The sequence below is a fragment of the Planococcus citri genome, chromosome 3 (genome assembly GCF_950023065.1).
Source record: "Planococcus citri chromosome 3, ihPlaCitr1.1, whole genome shotgun sequence".
NCBI lineage: Eukaryota > Metazoa > Arthropoda > Insecta > Hemiptera > Pseudococcidae > Planococcus > Planococcus citri.
In genome coordinates, this window is record NC_088679.1 from 65,518,137 (window position 1) to 65,537,065 (window position 18,929).

Below are 18,929 nucleotides of genomic sequence, written 5' to 3' on the forward strand. Positions count from 1 at the left end.
TTATTTTTTTTACCTGTAATTATATTCATTTTTAAAAAATATGAAATGTCTCGCGGATTCTAAAGTAACCTTAGCAGATTATAAATTATACAAACGAAGATGGTTTATGTTATTTTTATTCTTGGTTTATGTGTTTAATGGTTCGCAACAATGGGCCCAATTCACAATTATCAATAATTTGGTTACGAAATACTACAATGTTACAACCACGCAAGTAGAATGGACTTCGAATATATTTACTCTGTCGTACGTTATACTTGTAATACCAGCGTTATACCTAATTGACTTTCTGGTGAGTCCATCAAAAGAAACTCGTACTTACAATTTAATTAGGTACCTGTACATACACCTACTTATATCTGTCCGAAACTAATTATTTAAAAATTACATGAAAATAGAAGTACATATGTACTCTTATTTTTTGGTCAGGGTGTAAGATACACGATGATCCTCGGAGCTTTTGGCATCACGCTTGGTAACTGGATCAAAGTATTTTCTGTGGCACCCGATCGGTTTTATGTGGCTTTCTTGGGACAATGCTGTTCGGTTTCTTTTTTAATGATGAGTTACGGATTAATGGGACGTTTTACTGCAATTTGGTTCGGAGCTGATGAAATCTCGACTGCTGGAGCTTTAGCTACTTTAGGAGATCAAGTAAGTTGGTAGGTAAGTACCCAGTTTTTATTTGTTTGCTTGTTTTTGGATCATTTCACACACTATAAGACTAAGTATTTCTGACCTTACAGGGAAACCTTTTAAAGTTGAAAATATGTTCCACTTGTTTGAAGATTTTAAAATTTTTTCCAACAAAACGTTCCATTGTGGATGTAAATTGCTTTGTTTCAAAACTCAGTCAGTTAACTACCACATGGGGACCATTCTGAAGTCTCTAATGAGGTTTCAATTCTACATAACATCTAAGGAAAAATGTCGAGGAATTTTCAACATTTACAATAAGTACATAGGTGGTACTTCTGTTGAACAGAAAAAATGCCAATTTCCGACGAGTACACCGAACTCGAAGGAGGTAAACTTTGAAAAACGTATTATCGAGCCTGACTTTTCAAAATTTGTATTCTGCCAATCTTTTTAAAATGAAAATATTGTGACTGTACATAAGTATCATTTCAGTATTTTGGTGAATAGCCAAAATGACCGGTAATTTTCTGCTAAGTTACTGTAAATTTTAAATTTGTTGGTAAATTAAATTACTGGAAATTTTTGGTAAATTACCAGTCATTTTCTGGCGAATTACTGGTAATTTTTTGATAAATTACTGGTAATTTTCTTGATAAATAACCGGTAATTTTTTTGTGAGTTACGGGTAATTTTTTGGTGAATTATTGGTAATTTTCTTGATAAATAACCGGTAATTTTTTTGTGAATTACGGGTAATTTTTTGGTAAATTATTGGTAATTTTCTTGATAAATAACCGGTAATTTTTTGTGTAATTTGTTGGTAAATTACGGGTAATTTTTTGGTAAATTACGGGTAATTTGTTGGTAAATTACGGGAAATTTGTTGGTAAAATACGGGTAATTTGTTGGTAAATTACGGGTAATTTGTTGGTAAATTACGAGTAATTTGTTGGTAAATTACGGCCATTACGGGTAATTTGTTGGTAAATTACGAGTAATTTGTTGGTAAACTACGGGTAATTTTTTGGTAAGTTACGGGTAATTTTTTGGTAAATTACGGGTAATTTTTTGGTAAATTACGGGTAATTTTTTGGTAAATTACGGGTAATTTTTTGGTAAATTACGGGTAATTTTTTGGTAAATTACGGGTAGTTTTTTGGTAAATTACTGGTCATTTTCTGGTAAATTACTGGTCATTTTCTGGTAAATTACTGGTCATTTTCTGGTAAATTACTGGTCATTTTCTGGTAATTTGATGGTGACTTACTGGTAATTTGGTAATTCTTGGTGAATTTATGGTAATTTTGACATGAATAATAATTGAATAGGCTATGAATATGAATGTATTTTTTCTGATTTTAAATGTATACTGGGGAACTTGAAACGTTGGAAGATTCAAAAAAATGAACTCGGAGGATTCAAGACATGCTCTTGTGATCTGTTTTGATTTTATTCTAACGAATCGTGTCCAAAAATGATAATCGATGTTGGGAATACAGTAATATTTATACAAAATATTACTTTAGTTGAGAAGATCATCTTTCTTAGAAATATAGGAATTTGAGAGTTGACGGATGTTCAAAGGTTCCATTGTAAGACTAGACATATTCTGATTTTTTTTCCAATTTTTATTTTTCTGATTTTTTTTCGCTGAAATAAAATAAGTATTGAGTAAAACATTCTAGCCAGAGGGATTTTAACGAAATTCGCTCAAATTCTGTATTTTGGCTTGGTTTGGCGTTGAATTGAAGGGGGTTAAGTGGGGATAACCTTGATTCGAAATTTGCGGGTGTTCAAATTTTTGGGAAGGCATGATGGGGAATTGAAGAGTGTACAAAGTCGAAAAGGTCTTACTTGTAGGTACTCGTAGTTCTTAAAATGAAATGATCTTTTGACTGTACGCGAGGATTTGTTCGTTATCATTTGACATCGTTGGAATTTCTAGCTGGGTGGAGCATTTGCTTACTTTTTCCCTACTGTTTTGGTGAAAGATGGTCCTGAAGAAGCCATTGGGAATGGATTAAGAAACATGCATCTGTGTGTATCGATTACTTCGACTATTATATTTTTCCTCGTTTTATTCCGTAAGTATTTGTTCAACAGAAATTTTCAATACTTACCTAGGTAATAATTTGAGTAGGTAGGTATTACCTAAATTCAACAGATGAGTAAATTTTTTCTCATATAGTTTTTCAAGCCAAGCCCAAACTGCCACCCAGTGTAGCTCAAATTAGACAAAAACAAGCCGAACATAAAAAAATACTACCAACTTTAGTCAAACTGGCAAGGAAGCCGGAAATTTTACTGTTTATGGTTTCGTATGGATTAAATTGCGCTTCATTCGCTGCTTTAGCTACCTGTTTGAATGAAATCGTCGTGACAAATTTTCCGGTAGGTAAGCCACATTTTATGGTAGATATGTATTATGTACTTCATTCCCTTTTCAAAGCTGTAACATAGGCAATCCATCTCAGGGTTAACCACAGGATCTAATATTATAATCTTTTACTATTTTCTCATGTTCCTTCAGTATTATTTTACAGGGAGCTGTCAGTGATGCCGGAAATATTGGCTCTTTGATGATGATCAGTGGAATTATAAGTTCACTTCTCGCCGGAAAAGTGCTAGACAGGACTCGAAAATTTAAGTCAGTATTTTTTCGCAAGTCTTACACTTCAAAAATGAGTAAGTACTTATTATTTTATAAAATATGAAATTTGCATCGTTACTTCTAATTTTAGAGAATGCGCCCTTTTCTTAACTTGTGGTTCGACACTCTCGATGATTGCATTTGCATGGTCGTTGAAATCTGGTAACATTCTATTCGTCTACGTAGCCGCAATTGTTACCGGGTAAGAGCTATATTTATATTCAAAAATTTTAATTCTCTAAAATAGTTAGGTAGGTACCTATCTATCCATTACTTATTCGATGATTTTTTTTTTTAGATTTTTCGTAATGGGATACTATTCTAGTGGAATGCAGTTAGGTATCGAGCTTACTTTCCCAATACACGAAGAAATATCCGCTGCCATTACGTTTCTTTCTGGTATGACGTGCGCTTTTGTGATAACCATAGCATATGGTTACATGATAAAGAGTATTGGCGACTTAAAATCTAATATCGTGATGATCTCGTTGAATATTATCGCGACCGTAGCCACATTCTGCATTCCGGTTGATTTGAAACGTCAACGAGCCGAAAATGAGTCTAATACGAAGTCTAACGAATTGAAAGAATTCCTATAAGTTAACTCGTCACTTTCTTCAAAATGATCTCGAGGAGTAACATTTTTAAATATGTAGGTACGTTATCAAAGTTTCCAGTTAGATCAAATTGCATCGTAAAATATTTCATATTATTTTTAAAAATTCGATGGAAACAATAACAGTCGCTAATCTATTTATTCCATCAGCTTCTGGAGACACATCTACAATACACACTTCATGCAAGTTAATCGATAACTTATCAGCTGATAATGATATTTTGAAATCAAGAAATCGTCGTAAAAACAATTAAAATTGATGAATTATCAGTATGCAATGCAAAATTATAGGAAACGAATAAAATAAAAGGAAAAATAATTTTCGTTTCATTTTTATCCGGACTATACTGGATTAAACTGGCCACATTATTATTTACGGGGTACCGATTAGGCAACTTATCTTACTCCTACATCTTACAAGTAAAATTGACTTGACTTCCCTTCCCTTCCCTTCCACACTTCCACCAATTCATTATGGTCGCCGAATTCTACAACCCGAGATAGCGCGGTTATTCGATATATTTTTTGGATGTGAGAGGGAGGGGGTGGGTTCTTTCAGCAGGTGAGTGTTTTCAACCCTTATACGTTGGGCTGGTGCTCGAAATAAAATCCCTCTTTAATGGGAATATATGTAGTATGCCAATGTCTATAGTCAAATTAAAACAATATTATTATTGAACAAATTTTTAAATCAATATCTCGTACAAGGGAGAAGTTCAAAAATATCTCAAAAACAAACTCTAAACGTTTTTTAACCACGCCACATAAAAGAGGTCTTAAATGACAAAAAAAAAATCAAAAAATCTTTTTTCGCGACCTCTCACAAGTTACGATTTTGTTGTGTTATTCGTGGCATCTGACGAGGAAGCCCCTCAGAAAAACTCAATTTAAGGGCGGGAAGATGACGCGTTTGAGCCCTCAACTGATTGCCATTTCACAAAAGTAATTACATAAACAAATCGACAAAAATATGGATTTTTTGCCACTTTAATTTTTGGCCTCTCCTGAAAAAATTCCACAAAATGGATGTTATTTGCTTATTTTTGTGATTTTCAACATGAAAAAAAAACATGAAAAAACAGTACAAAAGCACGATAATTTGTCATAATTAGTTTATTTGATGGGTGGGAGGAAGGGTTCAATATTATTATTACTATCAATTTTTTTGACTACTTGAGAAAACATTTCGATTTTTTTCAAATTCAAAATTTTCAAATGTCTAGATCTTCTCCTACAAACTTATCACAACTTCAGAGGAAATTCAAAAATTTTTGATTTAAAATTACAATACAATATGAAAAAACAAGCATTTTTGTCAAAAAAATTCAGATTTCCAGAATTTTTGTCCTCTGATTAAAACGCAGAAAAAAAGACAAAAGCAGGACAATTTCTTAAATTTTATTTGAATGGAAGAGAGGGGTTCAATTGTATTTTTTCATCACTTACTCGAGAAAATATTTCGACTTTTAAAAGAATTCAGAAGGTTAATTTCCCTGCTCCGACTTCCCCTCCAATTTATCATCACTTGAGAGAAAATTTTTTAGAAATTCAAATTTTCAAAATAAGGGAAGAATAACTGGGAAATTAGAAAATATTTGGTTTAAAATTTGAAAAAAAAAACCAAAACAATATCTCAATATTTTTCAGAAGGATAAGTATCAAAATTTTTGTTTCGTGAATGATTAAAAAATTGAAAAAAGTTAGTACAAAGAGTCAAACAAACAGGACATCATGATAAAGGGGGGGGGAGCAGAACTTTCTGCAATTGAAAGTTGTTGAGGACCTGACGTAAGGCCTTCCAAGTGTTATCAAAGCAACTTACCCAGTTCTGTGCACTGAGCATGCAAAAAACACATCCTCACTGAAATGGTTCATCTCATTTTCCATTTTCCATTTTTTTTTTTTTTTTTTTTTTTTGAAAACTTGATGGAGCATTGGAGCTCAAACAAAATCAATGCTCAAATGACCTCAATAAGACGTAGAAAAATGTCAAATATTTTGGTCAATATTTAGCAATTTTAGCAACCCCAATTTCAATAAGGTGAAAAAAATGAATTTTCAAAACATCAAAACGGGTGAGGAAGAGAGTTCAATATTCATCTACAAATTCGACATTTCCCTTACATCTGAATAAAGTCATCAATATATCATAATTTTATGCTACACCTACACTCCATCAAATTGAAAAAAAAAAAATGAAAAAACCACCCGCCATCCTCACCTTACCAATTCGACCTTACACGTACGTGAAAATAATAAAATCAACACCATACAGAAAAATTATACACATTTAATACTACACAAATTTGGCGCTTGTAAACAATTTTAGTCTTGAATAAGCGTTTAAAAAAAAGAGACAACAAGCAAAACAATATCTCGAACGAATGGAATGAATTGTTTTACACATTAAATAAAATTGTAGTATACAACAGACGGATAGTTAGATATTCTTTTCGACTTTCGTTCAAATTTTCAACTCGCATTTTGCAAAGTATAATAAAAATTTCACTACAAAATTAGGGTACGTCTACGTACTATATCTGAGAAGTGGAGCAAAAACATTATAAGAAACAGGTATGTAAAGTATCTAAGTACATTAAAATATTAAAAACAGGAAAAAAGAAACTCATTATAGTAAGCGGAGTATTAATACCAGCGATAATAATAATTTTCAATACCGAAGACCAAAAAAGAAAAAAAAAGGTAGGGGAAAAATCAATAAATTACTTCATCTTACTAAATTGTACACACAATAATTGTTTTAATACGTAACACAAGTATCACATTAACGACGTCATTATAGAATCTTGCTAGCATTGCTTAAAAGACCAAAAAAAAAAAAGGAAAAGAAGAATATTAATGAATACTTAGGCTACATATTATAATAGGTAGGTTAATACCTACTTAATATATATATGTATATTAAAAACTGCGACACGATAACACACACACACACACGAACACACAAGAGAAAACAAACAGACAGATAGAAACAAGAGTTAAAAACACATAAATAGATAGGTATACGTGTATAAATTTCATGAAAACATACGCCTAAATGAATGAAAATCTTTCGTTCCAAAATAATTTCAAAATTCGAAAATAGGTAAATGCCGGTATCGTGTTTGCGATTCGTCTTCTGTAATCAAATACTTCTATTCTTTCGTTATAGGTAGGTCTAGTATGTTGAGAAACCCGCGAAGATTTCGACTGCGATGTAACTGATTTATGGTAAATTCATCATTAACAAAACTATTTCAATTTTGTAGTTTTTATTTATAAATTAAGAAATAATAAAACTAACGATACACGCATAATATTAATCCTTAAACATAATTAAAATATAACGTGAAAATTGTAATCATAACGAATATAATAATACATCATAGCAATTTACTACACTTATTCGTTTGATAAGATTTCATGACAAAAATTTTCATACTGCCCGAGTACTGAGAACAAAAAAAAAAAAAAAAACATAGAAGAAAAGAATAAGAAAAACGACTCCGCGATCTAGAAATTCCCCAGCATTCGTATTACTCGTATATCAAAATACCTAATTTTTCTGCTCGGTTCTCTCGATGAGGTGATACGGCCCCAACAAGGAGGGGGCGGGGGCAGGGGCAGGAGCATACATCACTCTCAAACACACCACAGACGAGGAGTGATGCACACTCGCGTATCACTTCAGCCAGAGAAGCGTCTACTTGCACGAGGAGGGAGAAAAATTCATCAATGACTCGAATTTTTTTTAGGAAAATCATTTCTCGACGCACGATCCAACGATTAGGAATTTTCAACCAGTGAAATGAAATCGGAAGAAAATACATCATCCGTCGTCGGGGAGGAAAGAAGCTTAAAAATTACGGAATGCTGTCTCTCTGCGCCCATCTTTTCGTCACGGTATTTCTACTACTACGATTCCTCCATACGCAAGCTATCTCATCATAGTCGTCGTCGTCATCGTCATGATACACACACATACATTTATAAACATACACAAACACATCGTAGGTACGTTAATTATCTACATCATCGCGTACAGGGACATTCAAATAAACGGTATGACGGAGAAAAAAATAAATAAAAAGATGATCTGGGGAAGAGAGATACAAGACGACAAACAATCCGAACTAGTACGTTACGATTTTCCACGACTCCTTTGAAATACGTATCATCTCTTCGTACACCTCCTCTCCCCCCGGGCTCCGAAGACCATCGTTTTCCGAACAAAATTCACACACCGTGACGTCGTCGCTCGCTCATTCTTCCTTCGTGATCGAAAAAATTTTGCCCCCCCAAAAAGATGGGCAACAGAGGTGCCGGAAGGGGGAGAGGGGGTGGAGGAGTCCTACATCACGTCCGTCTTGATTAAACGCTTATCTCGTGGTAGTAAAACTGAAATCGTTACACAGGCGCCAAATCGTACCGGAAATTTAAGTACTTTACACGCTGATTTCAAAAAAAAAAAAAAATAGGGAGGGGGAGGGGTTTCTCTGTAGAATTTCCAAACAAATTTTTCCAAAATATCGGAGTCGATTAACCACGAAACGAAAGGAAAAGAAAATCAAATCGAACGAAATTTTCTACTAGAAGAGAGAAAAAAAAAGAAATTATTCCCACACCCGAGTGCAGGTATATAAAAACGGGAAAAACAGAAAGGTATAAATAATTTAAAAATATTTAAAAAATTTACAATAACTTAGTCTAAGTTTTGAATAGTCTTTCCCCTTTCACCGCCGCAGTAAAAATTTTGTTTATTACGTATAAAGGAAAAAAAATGAAATAAAAATTCCTCGCCAACGTAACAAAAAATACCAAAATTTATCAATTTTTTTTTCAAGTTGAATATTAATTTCAAGTTTACAAACACACACACACACACACACACACATTTACTCGTTCACACTCGCACGCGTATCCTAACAATTATATAGTATATAAATTACATCGTTATTATCGCAGATAATAATTTTATATTACTAGAATATAAAACTAAAATGATGCAAAACGTATCAAGCACACACACACACACATATATGAGAAAGTCGAAATTTAAGGTGAAAAATATAGAAGATCAATAACAAAACTGGAAACAACGATTAGGTACATTCAACATGATGAGAGAGTAAAATTATTAAATTTCAAAGTAAAACATCTTTTGTCGTAATTCATTGTAACGAAAACAAAAGCTAAAACTAAAAACTGATGAATAAAATCTTGACTGCGAATTAATAATTCGTTATGTTTTTCTTATTAGTAGAAGGGGAATCGACTGTTCGGAGGTCAAAATTCTTAGTCTGGAGTTTTTTTTTACTTTTGTTCACGTTACGCGTCGTCTTCCTCTTCCTCCACGCCGTCGGCTTCTGCGTCTACTTCCTCATCGTCTTCTTCTTCTGTAGGGAAAAAATACAGAAATAAAAAGGATTAATTACGTTATTCGATACTTCTTAATGTTCATTATTCGTTCTGTTCGAAAGGAATTATTATATAATTGGGAAGTGAGGAAGGGGGTGAGGAAGCAAGGAAAGAGAGTCGAATCGAACCGACAAAATAAAATTTCCTACTGTACCGTCGAGAATTTTAATATCACTATTCTATCGTCCCATTTGCCAAATTCAAAGAAATTCAATTTTTTTTTTCAGAAAAAAAAATAGTGGAAGAAGGGGAAAGAGGGCAGTTTTCACCAACGATTTGAAAATTGCTAAAAATAATATAATAAATTCCCCTAAATTAGAGGACACAATTTTGTTTCAGAAGGGTGTCTAATGACTCCTAGACAAAAAATCACGACTTTCTCATAGCCTATTTTTCACATTTTTACCGCATAAAAATAACCCTCCCCTCCAAAAAAAATACATAGCTTGAAACTGCGTGAAATTTTTTTTTCAATTTGTAGACAAGTAAGCACATATCATAGTTTTCTCAATTTTCAGATTTTTTGAACAAATTTTTGATTTTTCTCATATGAAATCCACTATTTAATTTTTTATAGTGACTTTAGTGACTGAAAAATAGCAAAAGAGTGACCAAAAATTTGAGAAAAAGTGACCAAAATTTTGAGAAATGAGAGCAAAGTATATTATGTTAGTCGGGGAGCCCGCATACGGATCTATTGTACCCCCCCCCCCCCGTTGACGCTTCGGGACAATTTTTTTCTTAAAGGGGGAGTCCTAAGGAACATTTCTAGCCTATGTACTCAAAAAAAGTGGCCCTACTTGCAAAAATTTTACCTGTCAAAATGTCAAGTGCTAAAGTGCCTTCTTCGATTTTTGGTGAATTTTTGAAAATCAAATTCAGACCAAAAATGAGAGAAAAATCACAACTTTACCAAATTGACCAAGAACGCTGAAATTTGGGATATATCCTGGTTTCGACACGCCAAATCGATTGAAAACTGTTTCAACTCGTTTAGAGCAGTTCTGGAGCCTCCAGCAGATTTTTGAAACTCGACCACAAAATTTCATCAAATGATGGAGTTGGAAAGCCGAAATTCATTCTGTAAACTAATTCAATACGCTACGAAGTCGACTGCTGGTGGGTTTAAAGTCGTTTTGGAGCCTCCAGCGACTTTTTGAAAGGTTGTATGGCGTTTTTTGGAAAATTGAAATTTCCAAAAGGTAGCTGGAAGCTTCAAAAGCATTTGAAACCACCATGTAGTCGACTTCATATCGTATTGAAATAAGTTTGAGGAGTAAATCTCAGTTTGCTAACTGCATTTCATAAAATGTTGTGGGAATTTCAAGTTTCAAAAATCTGGCAACTACAGTAATTTTTAAAAAAGTCGCTGGAGGCTCCAAAACAACTTGACATCCGCCTGCAGTCGACTTCGTAGCGTATTGAAATTTGTTCGCAGAATGAACTTCGGCTTTCCATCTTCATTTGACGAAATATTGGAAAATTTCGTGTTTCAAAAATCTGCTGGAGGCTCCAGAACTGCTTAAGACGAGTTGAAACAGTTTTCAATCGATTTGGCGTGTCGAAAATAGGGAATATCCCAAATTTCAGCTTTATTGGTCAATTTGGTAAAATTTTGATTTTTTCCCTCATTTTTAGGCTAAATTTGATTTTCAAAAATTCACCAAAAATCGAAAAAGGCACTTTTAGCACTTAAAATTCTGACAGGTGATAAATTTTTGCCTCATCTTTCGATCTACCTTTGTACGGTTTAGAAAATATCGGTTGTATCCAATCACATCGTCTTACATTTTTTATGTTGAAGCAGTTGATTTTCAATTTTTTTTTTTAAATGACGATTCTGAAGGATTTTTATGAAAAATATTGATAATTCTTAAAATTTTGCACTGTTTCTTTTTCACACAAATCTTTTAAAAAAGTGATCAGTCACTTTTTTTTGACCATTTTCACCGAAATAGTGACAAATGTGACTTGCGAGTGAAATAGTGACTGAAGTCACTTTTTAAGTGACCGAATTTCATGCCTGCTCATCATTTTATGAGCTTTTAAAAAAAATTTTCAAGTATGTTTCGAGCCAAATTCATGACTTTTTCATAACTTTCATGACCGTTGACACCCAGTTCAGCTCAAGATGCAACAGTAACATACCTACATACATAAAAGATTCATTGGCCAAATTCAAACTAGAGTGTTCATCCATACATCAAAATTTTAAAAAAAAATTGTTGTCTCGAGTTCTTCTATTCTTATTTAATTTTTTCCAAATTGAGATGCCTAGTTTATGATTCCTTCTGCATGCAATATAACAATAAAGTTCCAAATAAAATTGGCCTATTCGCATTTTCTGAAGCCTGAAGGAACCAAAAAGTTTTTCAATTCCCCATAAATCTTCAAGGAAAAAAGTGCTAACGTTGAGGGCAGCAAACAAGAGCTCCGAAGTAAAAAAGTCGATAGGCCTATGATCTGATACCTACACTACACTACACTTTACCCCCTACTCCAAAGTTCTTGAAGCAATAGAAATGATTGGACAGAACTTCCAGCGACTGTAATAATTTTTCAAGGCTAAACTTATTCAAATTTTCATCAAAAACAAAAAAAAACAAAAAAAAACAAAAACAAAAACAAACTCAAATAGGTATTTCATAAAAGTGAAATTTTCTTTTTCAAAACAAATCTTTGAAATTGAAGGACCCAAGAAAATTCAGAACTTTATTTACTCATACCATCTTCAATCTGAAAATTGGACTTTGTAATCTTGTTCACCTTGAAAAGTTGTTTCTAAAACTTTGCTCAAAAATTTAATTTAGAAGAGTTTTCAAAAATAAAACACTTCGAAAAAAAAATCTCACACACTTCATGAAACGAAGTACGTACATTGGTGATAAATAGTCAACGCCGCAAGTTCACCACACCAAGAAAATAATTTTTTTGGTGAATGGCCCTCTCCCAGGTAATTCTGTCAGCACTCAAGTCACCCAAAGTCAGAATTTCAACCAAAATTCAACTTTGCCAATAAAAATTTCGACTTTTTATGCATTTCAGAAAAATGTTCAAATTTTCCTACAAGTCCAAGGTCAAGTTCAATTAATTTCCGCATCGATATCCCACATAATACCACGAATAAAATTCAATCCCTCCTCCTCCTTCGCATCGCTATCCAACTCGAGAACAGCTCAAGCAATAACACGAAAATACCTATCAACACGCAGTGTTACCAAACTTAGCTACCAAAAACTCCAATTCATCATTTCATAAATTGCTTTCAACGCACAATGCGGAAACGTAGAACTATACTAAGGTGTCTCAAAGAACCACAAGCAAGTTCATCAACAGTAGCCGGTCTAGGTCCAAAGAATATGCGTACATCTTCGTAACAGAACGAGGAAATGGGCATTACAAGAAGGCGAGGGAGGGGGAGATGCACATAACGTTACATGAAATTGCATCGTTATGCATGCATGGGCAATGCATTAGATTAATCTACGACAAAGTTAATACTGTAAAAAAAAAAAAAAACAACGGTCTGTTGCGTGCAAAATTATTAAATACCTTCGGCTTCACCTTCGCCTTCATCTAATTCTTCTTCATCTTCCCCTAATTCATCCTCATCATCTTCTTCGCCTTCTACAATTTCTTCGTCTTCGACATCTTTATCTTCGCCGTTTTCTTCTTTTTTCTGTTTTTTAACTTCGTCTGTTTTATCCTGTGAAACAAAAAAAGAGAGAATTGAATGAAAAAATTTGTTAGTTCGAATTATCATCGACAAATTGAGCAATGTGCGGAGGGAAAGGGAAATGTTTAAATAAAATTGTTTACCGATAGGCGAACGCGGTAATGTACAAAACACATTTTCCATAACGATAAATCAAAAAGAATATCAACGAGTGTAGGTAGATAGAGATAGGTAGGTAGGTAGGTAAGCCGAAGTGAGAAGGAAAAACTTATGCCGAACAATTGCCCAGTGAAACGAAGTTAGAAACGCCAATAAAGAGCAGACTACAACCGAGGAGGTGACGAGAATGGCGGGATAAAAACTACCGCTTTGGTAACCGACCAATAAGATGAAGACGATTGTAGTACAAACTTTTAAAAAAGCCGATATCCGTCGCGGCTTCCAACTGAATGAAGTTTTTACTATCGTTACATTACTACTAAACAATGTTGCCACTAGAGCGAGCGCCAAAAAACCAACATTGACGTAACGGTTACGCGAACTCAAGGCGAAAGCACGTCTCGTGAATTCGATCATTTTCGCTGCTAGTCCAAACACCTCTGATAATAAAAAGATAATTTTCCTTTACGTACGTACAATACATCGCAACTTTCGATGTCGATAGAGAGGCAATTAAATCGATTAAATTAATATTGATTTCAACGGTTTCATCGGGAGCTTGTGGACACGTGATCTGACCAAATCGTGGGTGTTTTAATCGATTAACGAAATGAAATTTCGCGCTTTTTTCTCTAAATTGACGTACAAAATCGAATAAATACGATTCGACGACGACGGTTCCGGCGAACAAAATGTACAATCTAGGTCGACTTTGTAATTCTGATGGAAATATCGGTACGCCGGAGAACTCGTAGAAAATGGTATAGATAATATTGATCACTGATAAGACAGAAAAACTGATCAAAAAACAGGATCTCTGGAGTAAAAAATCAATTCCAACGTAGCGCGCTTCGAACTAGGCGATTTATTGAAAATTACGCAAAAATCGATACGAGCTGAAAAAATATAATTTTTATACAGTAAGAAATACTCGATAGGTTTGTCGGTTAGACGATAAAAACCACGTTTTCAAGTAAACGTGTGGTCATTTAAAATAACGGACACCTGTTCCGCATTTCCACCATGGAAATAAGTCGACAATAATTACGAAAAAATAAGAGGCAATTAGGCCTAGCTTACGGGAACGCGAAACGAACAGCGTACCATTAATTACGACAAAGAGGGAAATATTGTTTACGAAGAAAGCACGCACTGTTGTTTTAAAAAAAAATCATAATTACGTCAACGAGCATCTATGCTAAAATTATCTTCGAACGGAAATTTCGATGGAAATAAATAAAATGGCATTATTTAACCGATCACATACCCAAATTCGAGTCGAAAAGCGTATAATAAACAATTAATTAAACTCGATCAGCTTCGAAATGTAAACACAAAAATGGCGCGTATTTTGCCGGCTCAAGCAAAACGAACAAACACTCGTTTGTAAATAAACTTGCAAGAAGTAATTAAACGAGCAGCTCGAGAGCGAGAGTAATAAAAAAGTGAAAATTTTCCAATACTAATAGGACATGATTATATAATTTTACATCGGTGCAATCGATCCTAACACACGTGCAAAATAATATGAAATTTGTACTTACTTCAGCCGGCCTTTTTGATCCTTTAACGTCTGATTTAGCATCTGAATTGCTTTTTTCGTTGGCGTCGACTTTGTCTAAAGCGACTTCAGAATTATTTTCTTTAGCACTCATATTTAAAAATTTTTTATATTTATAACTAAATACTAAATATATTTACAAAACACGAACTAAACGACCACACTCTGCTTTGTTTCTTTACAAGATGACGCCAATATGGTGCTCCCAATAGGAACTGTTATAGAACTAAAAATTGACCTCACGAAATAAACCGAAGTTAAAGGTAAAAAGAGCACGATTATACTCGGCTTAACTCAATTAACACTTTTAAACAATAAATTTGTTTAATATTTATATAATTACCGAGAAAATTATAAAACAAATAAGCGGCAAAAAGAAAGATAGAAACACTTAACCGTATTCTAAACAACTTCGACCATCATTATTTAATCAAATGAATGGAGTACAGCGAAACGCGTTCGGCAGTGATGTCCCGGCACGAACGTAAAATACTTTTTGGCTGAGAAACTTTGGTTTCAAATTTAACTTTTTTTAAACAAATTAGATTTTTCATCAATGAAAAATTATTACTGCGAGTGTAATTTATGTAATTCTACGAATTAATCGAGGTTTTATTGATCGATAAACCATTTTTTGGGATCGTTCGAAAATCAATTTTGAGTTTGAAAAAGAATTTCGTATCGAGTTTCACGATCAACGCTGTAAAATATGTCCTTCATTGGCATGTTGTTTCAAGTTTCTGTAGATGGCGCTGATTGCCCAAAATTTTTTTTTAATTTTTAATAAAAATTTTAATTTTATAATTAATTAATAATTATTATTATTCATTAATTTTTTAAATTTTTGTGAAAAAAGTGTAGACGTGGTCGTGGGTGACGTAGTTGAGATTTGATACTTGAGAGACGAAAGAAACTGCGAAAGTGGAAGCACGCTATGACGCTAGAAAGAACTGAAAAATTAAAATTTATTTCAGTTCAGCTCAATCGAACTGAATTTATTATTATATTATTTTCTGAAACGAATAAATAAATCGGAGATTTTTCAACAGAAATTCCCTTCACTAGCAAAAGCAATTATTAGCAAAGTAAAGTACCGAAAATGGTGGATTTTGAAATGATAATTGGTAGCCTAACTGATTAGATATCAAAGTAACCTTACGGAATTTTTTTATTAAAAAGAAAAAAAAGACAAAAAGTGCTAGCATTTTTACAATTTTATTTTGGAGATAACTACCTAGGTAAATTAAATATCCAACTATATACTGAACACTTCGGCAGTCTGAACTTCTGAAGATGAAGAATAGAATACAGATACTTTAGCTCTGTTCTATTCGCTGCTCAGAGCAGCTCCGAGCAGAAATTGTTCACTCCTTTTTTCTGCTCTTTTTACGCTACCTGAAAAGGAAGTGTAGGTAAAGGAGTAACTTTGTCGTTCCCTGATAACAAAAACCGCAATTTTTCTACTTTATTCGAAGTGAGAGCTGAAAAAAACGAGATATATAAAGTCAAATTTCTGCTCGGAGTTGGTCTGAGCAGCGAATAGAACAGAGCTTTTATTGCTTTTTTACACCTTTAAAAAGCTCATTGATTACAAAATACTGGCCTAGGTATTCGGGTACTGAATGACTACTGTGCTTTTAATTTGCTACAATACCTACTGTACATTCTGTTATTTTTAATAACTAATAAGTACCTACTCAAATTGCTGAATTCGTTTCACCTTTGTAATTGTAGGTTGCATTGTACTGCGAGCAAAATACGAGTACGAACAAATGGATTCATTTCAAGCTCCAGAACCATAAATGTTATAATGAATCGTGAAATCTTTTAAAAAGCTGTGTTACTTTTCAATAAAATCGAACGGGTAGGTTCACTAGGTAATTTGCTATTGGTATTGATGTAGCGATTCAGACATGACGTTAAATTTGAGGAATAGTTACATGCGATTACAAGGTTCTATCAAGTATTAATTAAATAAAAACAAGAGGTAGCTATTCTCATCGAAGGAATTTTATTTCAGAAACTAATCTGTATATTGCTCTAAAGTTTTCTGACAGGATTCGATTTCATCCAGTGGAATAAAAATATCGCACCCTTGAACAAATAAAACTAATACCTAGGCATTTGTGATTTGAGATGTACAGCTTACAAGTTATGATATGACCCCATTTACCTATATCTCTATTTTATGTTAATCATTATAATATGCACATAGGTTTGTGTAACCAATACCTGCTGAGTGCTGATACATTATAAAAAACCAACTCAATCAATCCTCATTGAAATACTAAGCTTCTACGAGTAAAAAAATAATACAGCAAGTAGAACGTTTTATATTTGAAAAAAAAAAGAAACAATCGTGACATGAAGCATGAAAAATCACCTACTAGTAGTAGCTTAGCATACAGAATTTTAATTAAAATTGTGTCCAACTCGCTGCAAAATTATATCCTATTTTGAAACTAGGTAACATTGAAATTTGTAATGCTAAAAAGGTGTTCGTAATAAATTCTAATAAACAAGAAGAAAACAAATTTAGTGAACTTTCATGTGACTAGCTAACGAACAGGAAAGTCCTGTTCCATCGGGTTCAACGTTCAATGCTTTAATTACTCCATCGTCTAACAACATTGAATATCTCATGGATCGCGTCCCACCCATTGGAGGGATATCTGTGCTTAATTCAATAGCTTTAGTAAATGTAGCTTGAGGATCTGATAGCAACCTAACCTAAACAGTTACATTATCCCACAACGAATTAAGTAAAACCACTAAGACAAATCCTCAATACCACAATGTAAAAATATCATGCTTTGAAATTTAAATAGGCAAATTTTAAAATTAATCGGGATTAAAAAATATACTCTTACCTTCCCTTCAGTTCCTTGCTCTCTGCCCCAGGCATTCAGTACAAATGCATCGTTTACAGCTACGCAAATAATCTCTCCGATTCCATGTTCTTTTAGATTATCAGCCTCTTTCACATAGCCAGGCAAGTGAGTCTATACGAAAAATATTATTTTAATCATTAAAAATGAGCGTTTAAAATTTCTACGTAGGTATGAATGAATTAGCGTATAATAATAACATACTTTTGAACATCCTGGTGTAAATGCCCCAGGTACGGCAAATAATACGACCTTTTTTTCTTTGCATATGTCCAATATATTCACCTTATTGCCGGGTGAATTTTCATACAGCTCGACACTCGGAATTTTATCGCCCACCTATAACCGATAAACACCGATAATTTTTCAAAAAATATTTAAAAAGTATAAAAAACACATCGAAAAATTATAAGAAAAACACTAAAAAATAACATCGAAAATAAAACTGATATATCATCGACAAAATAACACAATGCTATAACTTCATCCGTCAGATTCGGATGATGAATCCCAACACAGAAGATATATCTACCTTGATTGGCATTTCCTAACTGTAAGTAAAATATAATTGCACAAACGATGAAAATATTTGCCAAGTATAAAAAATGCTTTCTTTAAATATAACACTTGACTGGATTTTAGCAATACAAATAACCAATTTTTACTCAAACAAACGTCTATGCTTTTCTCCACCAAGTTGGCCTTTCTCTAAAGACTGTGTAGCTTTTCCATTATTATTGAATGTACTTAATAATTATTTACAACATAACGTTGGAAAACTAACATGTACCTAATAAATAACAACTGAACTATATACCTAAAATTTTGATAGACACAGAATAATGTCACGAATGTGCTTTAACATTAATATTTCTACAGTATCTATTTCACGAAATACGAAATAACTATTCATTACGGAAGAGCAAACAAACCTCATAATATAGTCGTCGGCTGTATTATTTCTACGTGGCTACATATATTGATATTACTCAAACTATAAGTTGCAGCAATTCATCACGCAATAATCAAATTCATTCATAAATAAAATAATAAAATTGAAATACTTATATGGATCAAAAGGAACTAAAGGAAGATTTTCAAAGTGACAGCTGTACAAAAGTGAAATATTAAACGACTGTAATCATACGTCACTCGTTTTACACACTACGTCACTCGTCACTCTTCACCTCCACCCATAAAAATAAATATTCGAAACATTGAAGGTCAGAAAAGGTCATTAATGGTGATGCGGTTTGACAGGAGTCAAGACACTCGTCTTTTGACGAATGGAAATAGATTATGGAATTTAAAAAATGTTATGG

General features: G+C 33.3%; 3 protein-coding genes across 4 annotated transcripts; 1 reads left to right on the forward strand and 2 right to left on the reverse strand.

The window, feature by feature from the left end:
* The first annotated feature begins 37 nt into the window (after positions 1-37).
* LOC135842118 (uncharacterized MFS-type transporter C09D4.1-like) lies at positions 38-8,396 on the forward strand. 2 transcript variants are annotated; one of them, XR_010558069.1, is made up of 8 exons: positions 38-292; positions 430-654; positions 2,585-2,723; positions 2,828-3,030; positions 3,183-3,286; positions 3,381-3,491; positions 3,588-3,945; positions 4,056-8,396. XR_010558069.1 is itself a non-coding variant. In XM_065359485.1 (7 exons), exons 1-7 carry the CDS (start codon positions 41-43, stop codon positions 3,886-3,888), a joined length of 1,335 nt encoding a protein of 444 aa, XP_065215557.1. In that variant the 5' UTR covers positions 38-40; the 3' UTR covers positions 3,889-8,396. The 2 variants fall into 2 exon arrangements, 1 of the variants encoding a protein (XP_065215557.1); XM_065359485.1 differs by having other exon boundaries at positions 3,588-8,396.
* On the reverse strand, positions 6,178-15,106 carry LOC135842122 (glutamic acid-rich protein-like). The gene is made up of 3 exons (XM_065359490.1): positions 14,703-15,106; positions 12,876-13,029; positions 6,178-9,301 (listed from the first exon to the last, which is right to left on the reverse strand). Exons 1-3 carry the CDS (start codon positions 14,811-14,813, stop codon positions 9,234-9,236), a joined length of 333 nt encoding a protein of 110 aa, XP_065215562.1. The 5' UTR covers positions 14,814-15,106; the 3' UTR covers positions 6,178-9,233.
* On the reverse strand, positions 14,702-18,396 carry Prx5 (Peroxiredoxin 5). Its single transcript, XM_065359489.1, has 4 exons — positions 18,140-18,396; positions 17,812-17,946; positions 17,590-17,721; positions 14,702-17,449 (listed from the first exon to the last, which is right to left on the reverse strand). The coding sequence occupies exons 1-4, from the start codon at positions 18,149-18,151 to the stop codon at positions 17,255-17,257; spliced, it is 474 nt and encodes a 157-aa protein (XP_065215561.1). The 5' UTR covers positions 18,152-18,396; the 3' UTR covers positions 14,702-17,254.
* Positions 18,397-18,929: the final 533 nt, after the last annotated feature.

What these genes read in the sequence shown, in the direction of transcription:
- LOC135842118 (XM_065359485.1), top strand. Translation starts at nt 41, where the DNA reads ATGAAATGTCTCGCGGATTCTAAAGTAACCTTAGCAGATTATAAATTA. An exon ending in TATACCTAATTGACTTTCTG is followed by an intron (nt 293 to 429) that starts GTGAGTCCATCA and finishes TTTTTTGGTCAG; the next exon opens with GGTGTAAGATACACGATGAT. An exon ending in GTAGCCGCAATTGTTACCGG is followed by an intron (nt 3,492 to 3,587) that starts GTAAGAGCTATA and finishes TTTTTTTTTTAG; the next exon opens with ATTTTTCGTAATGGGATACT.
- LOC135842122 (XM_065359490.1), bottom strand. Translation starts at nt 14,813, where the DNA reads ATGAGTGCTAAAGAAAATAATTCTGAAGTCGCTTTAGACAAAGTCGAC. An exon ending in GATCAAAAAGGCCGGCTGAA is followed by an intron (nt 13,030 to 14,702) that starts GTAAGTACAAAT and finishes TTTGTTTCACAG; the next exon opens with GATAAAACAGACGAAGTTAA. An exon ending in AGGCGAAGGTGAAGCCGAAG is followed by an intron (nt 9,302 to 12,875) that starts GTATTTAATAAT and finishes TTTTCCCTACAG; the next exon opens with AAGAAGAAGACGATGAGGAA.
- Prx5 (XM_065359489.1), bottom strand. An exon ending in TTACACCAGGATGTTCAAAA is followed by an intron (nt 17,722 to 17,811) that starts GTATGTTATTAT and finishes TTTTTCGTATAG; the next exon opens with ACTCACTTGCCTGGCTATGT. An exon ending in AGCAAGGAACTGAAGGGAAG is followed by an intron (nt 17,450 to 17,589) that starts GTAAGAGTATAT and finishes GTAACTGTTTAG; the next exon opens with GTTAGGTTGCTATCAGATCC.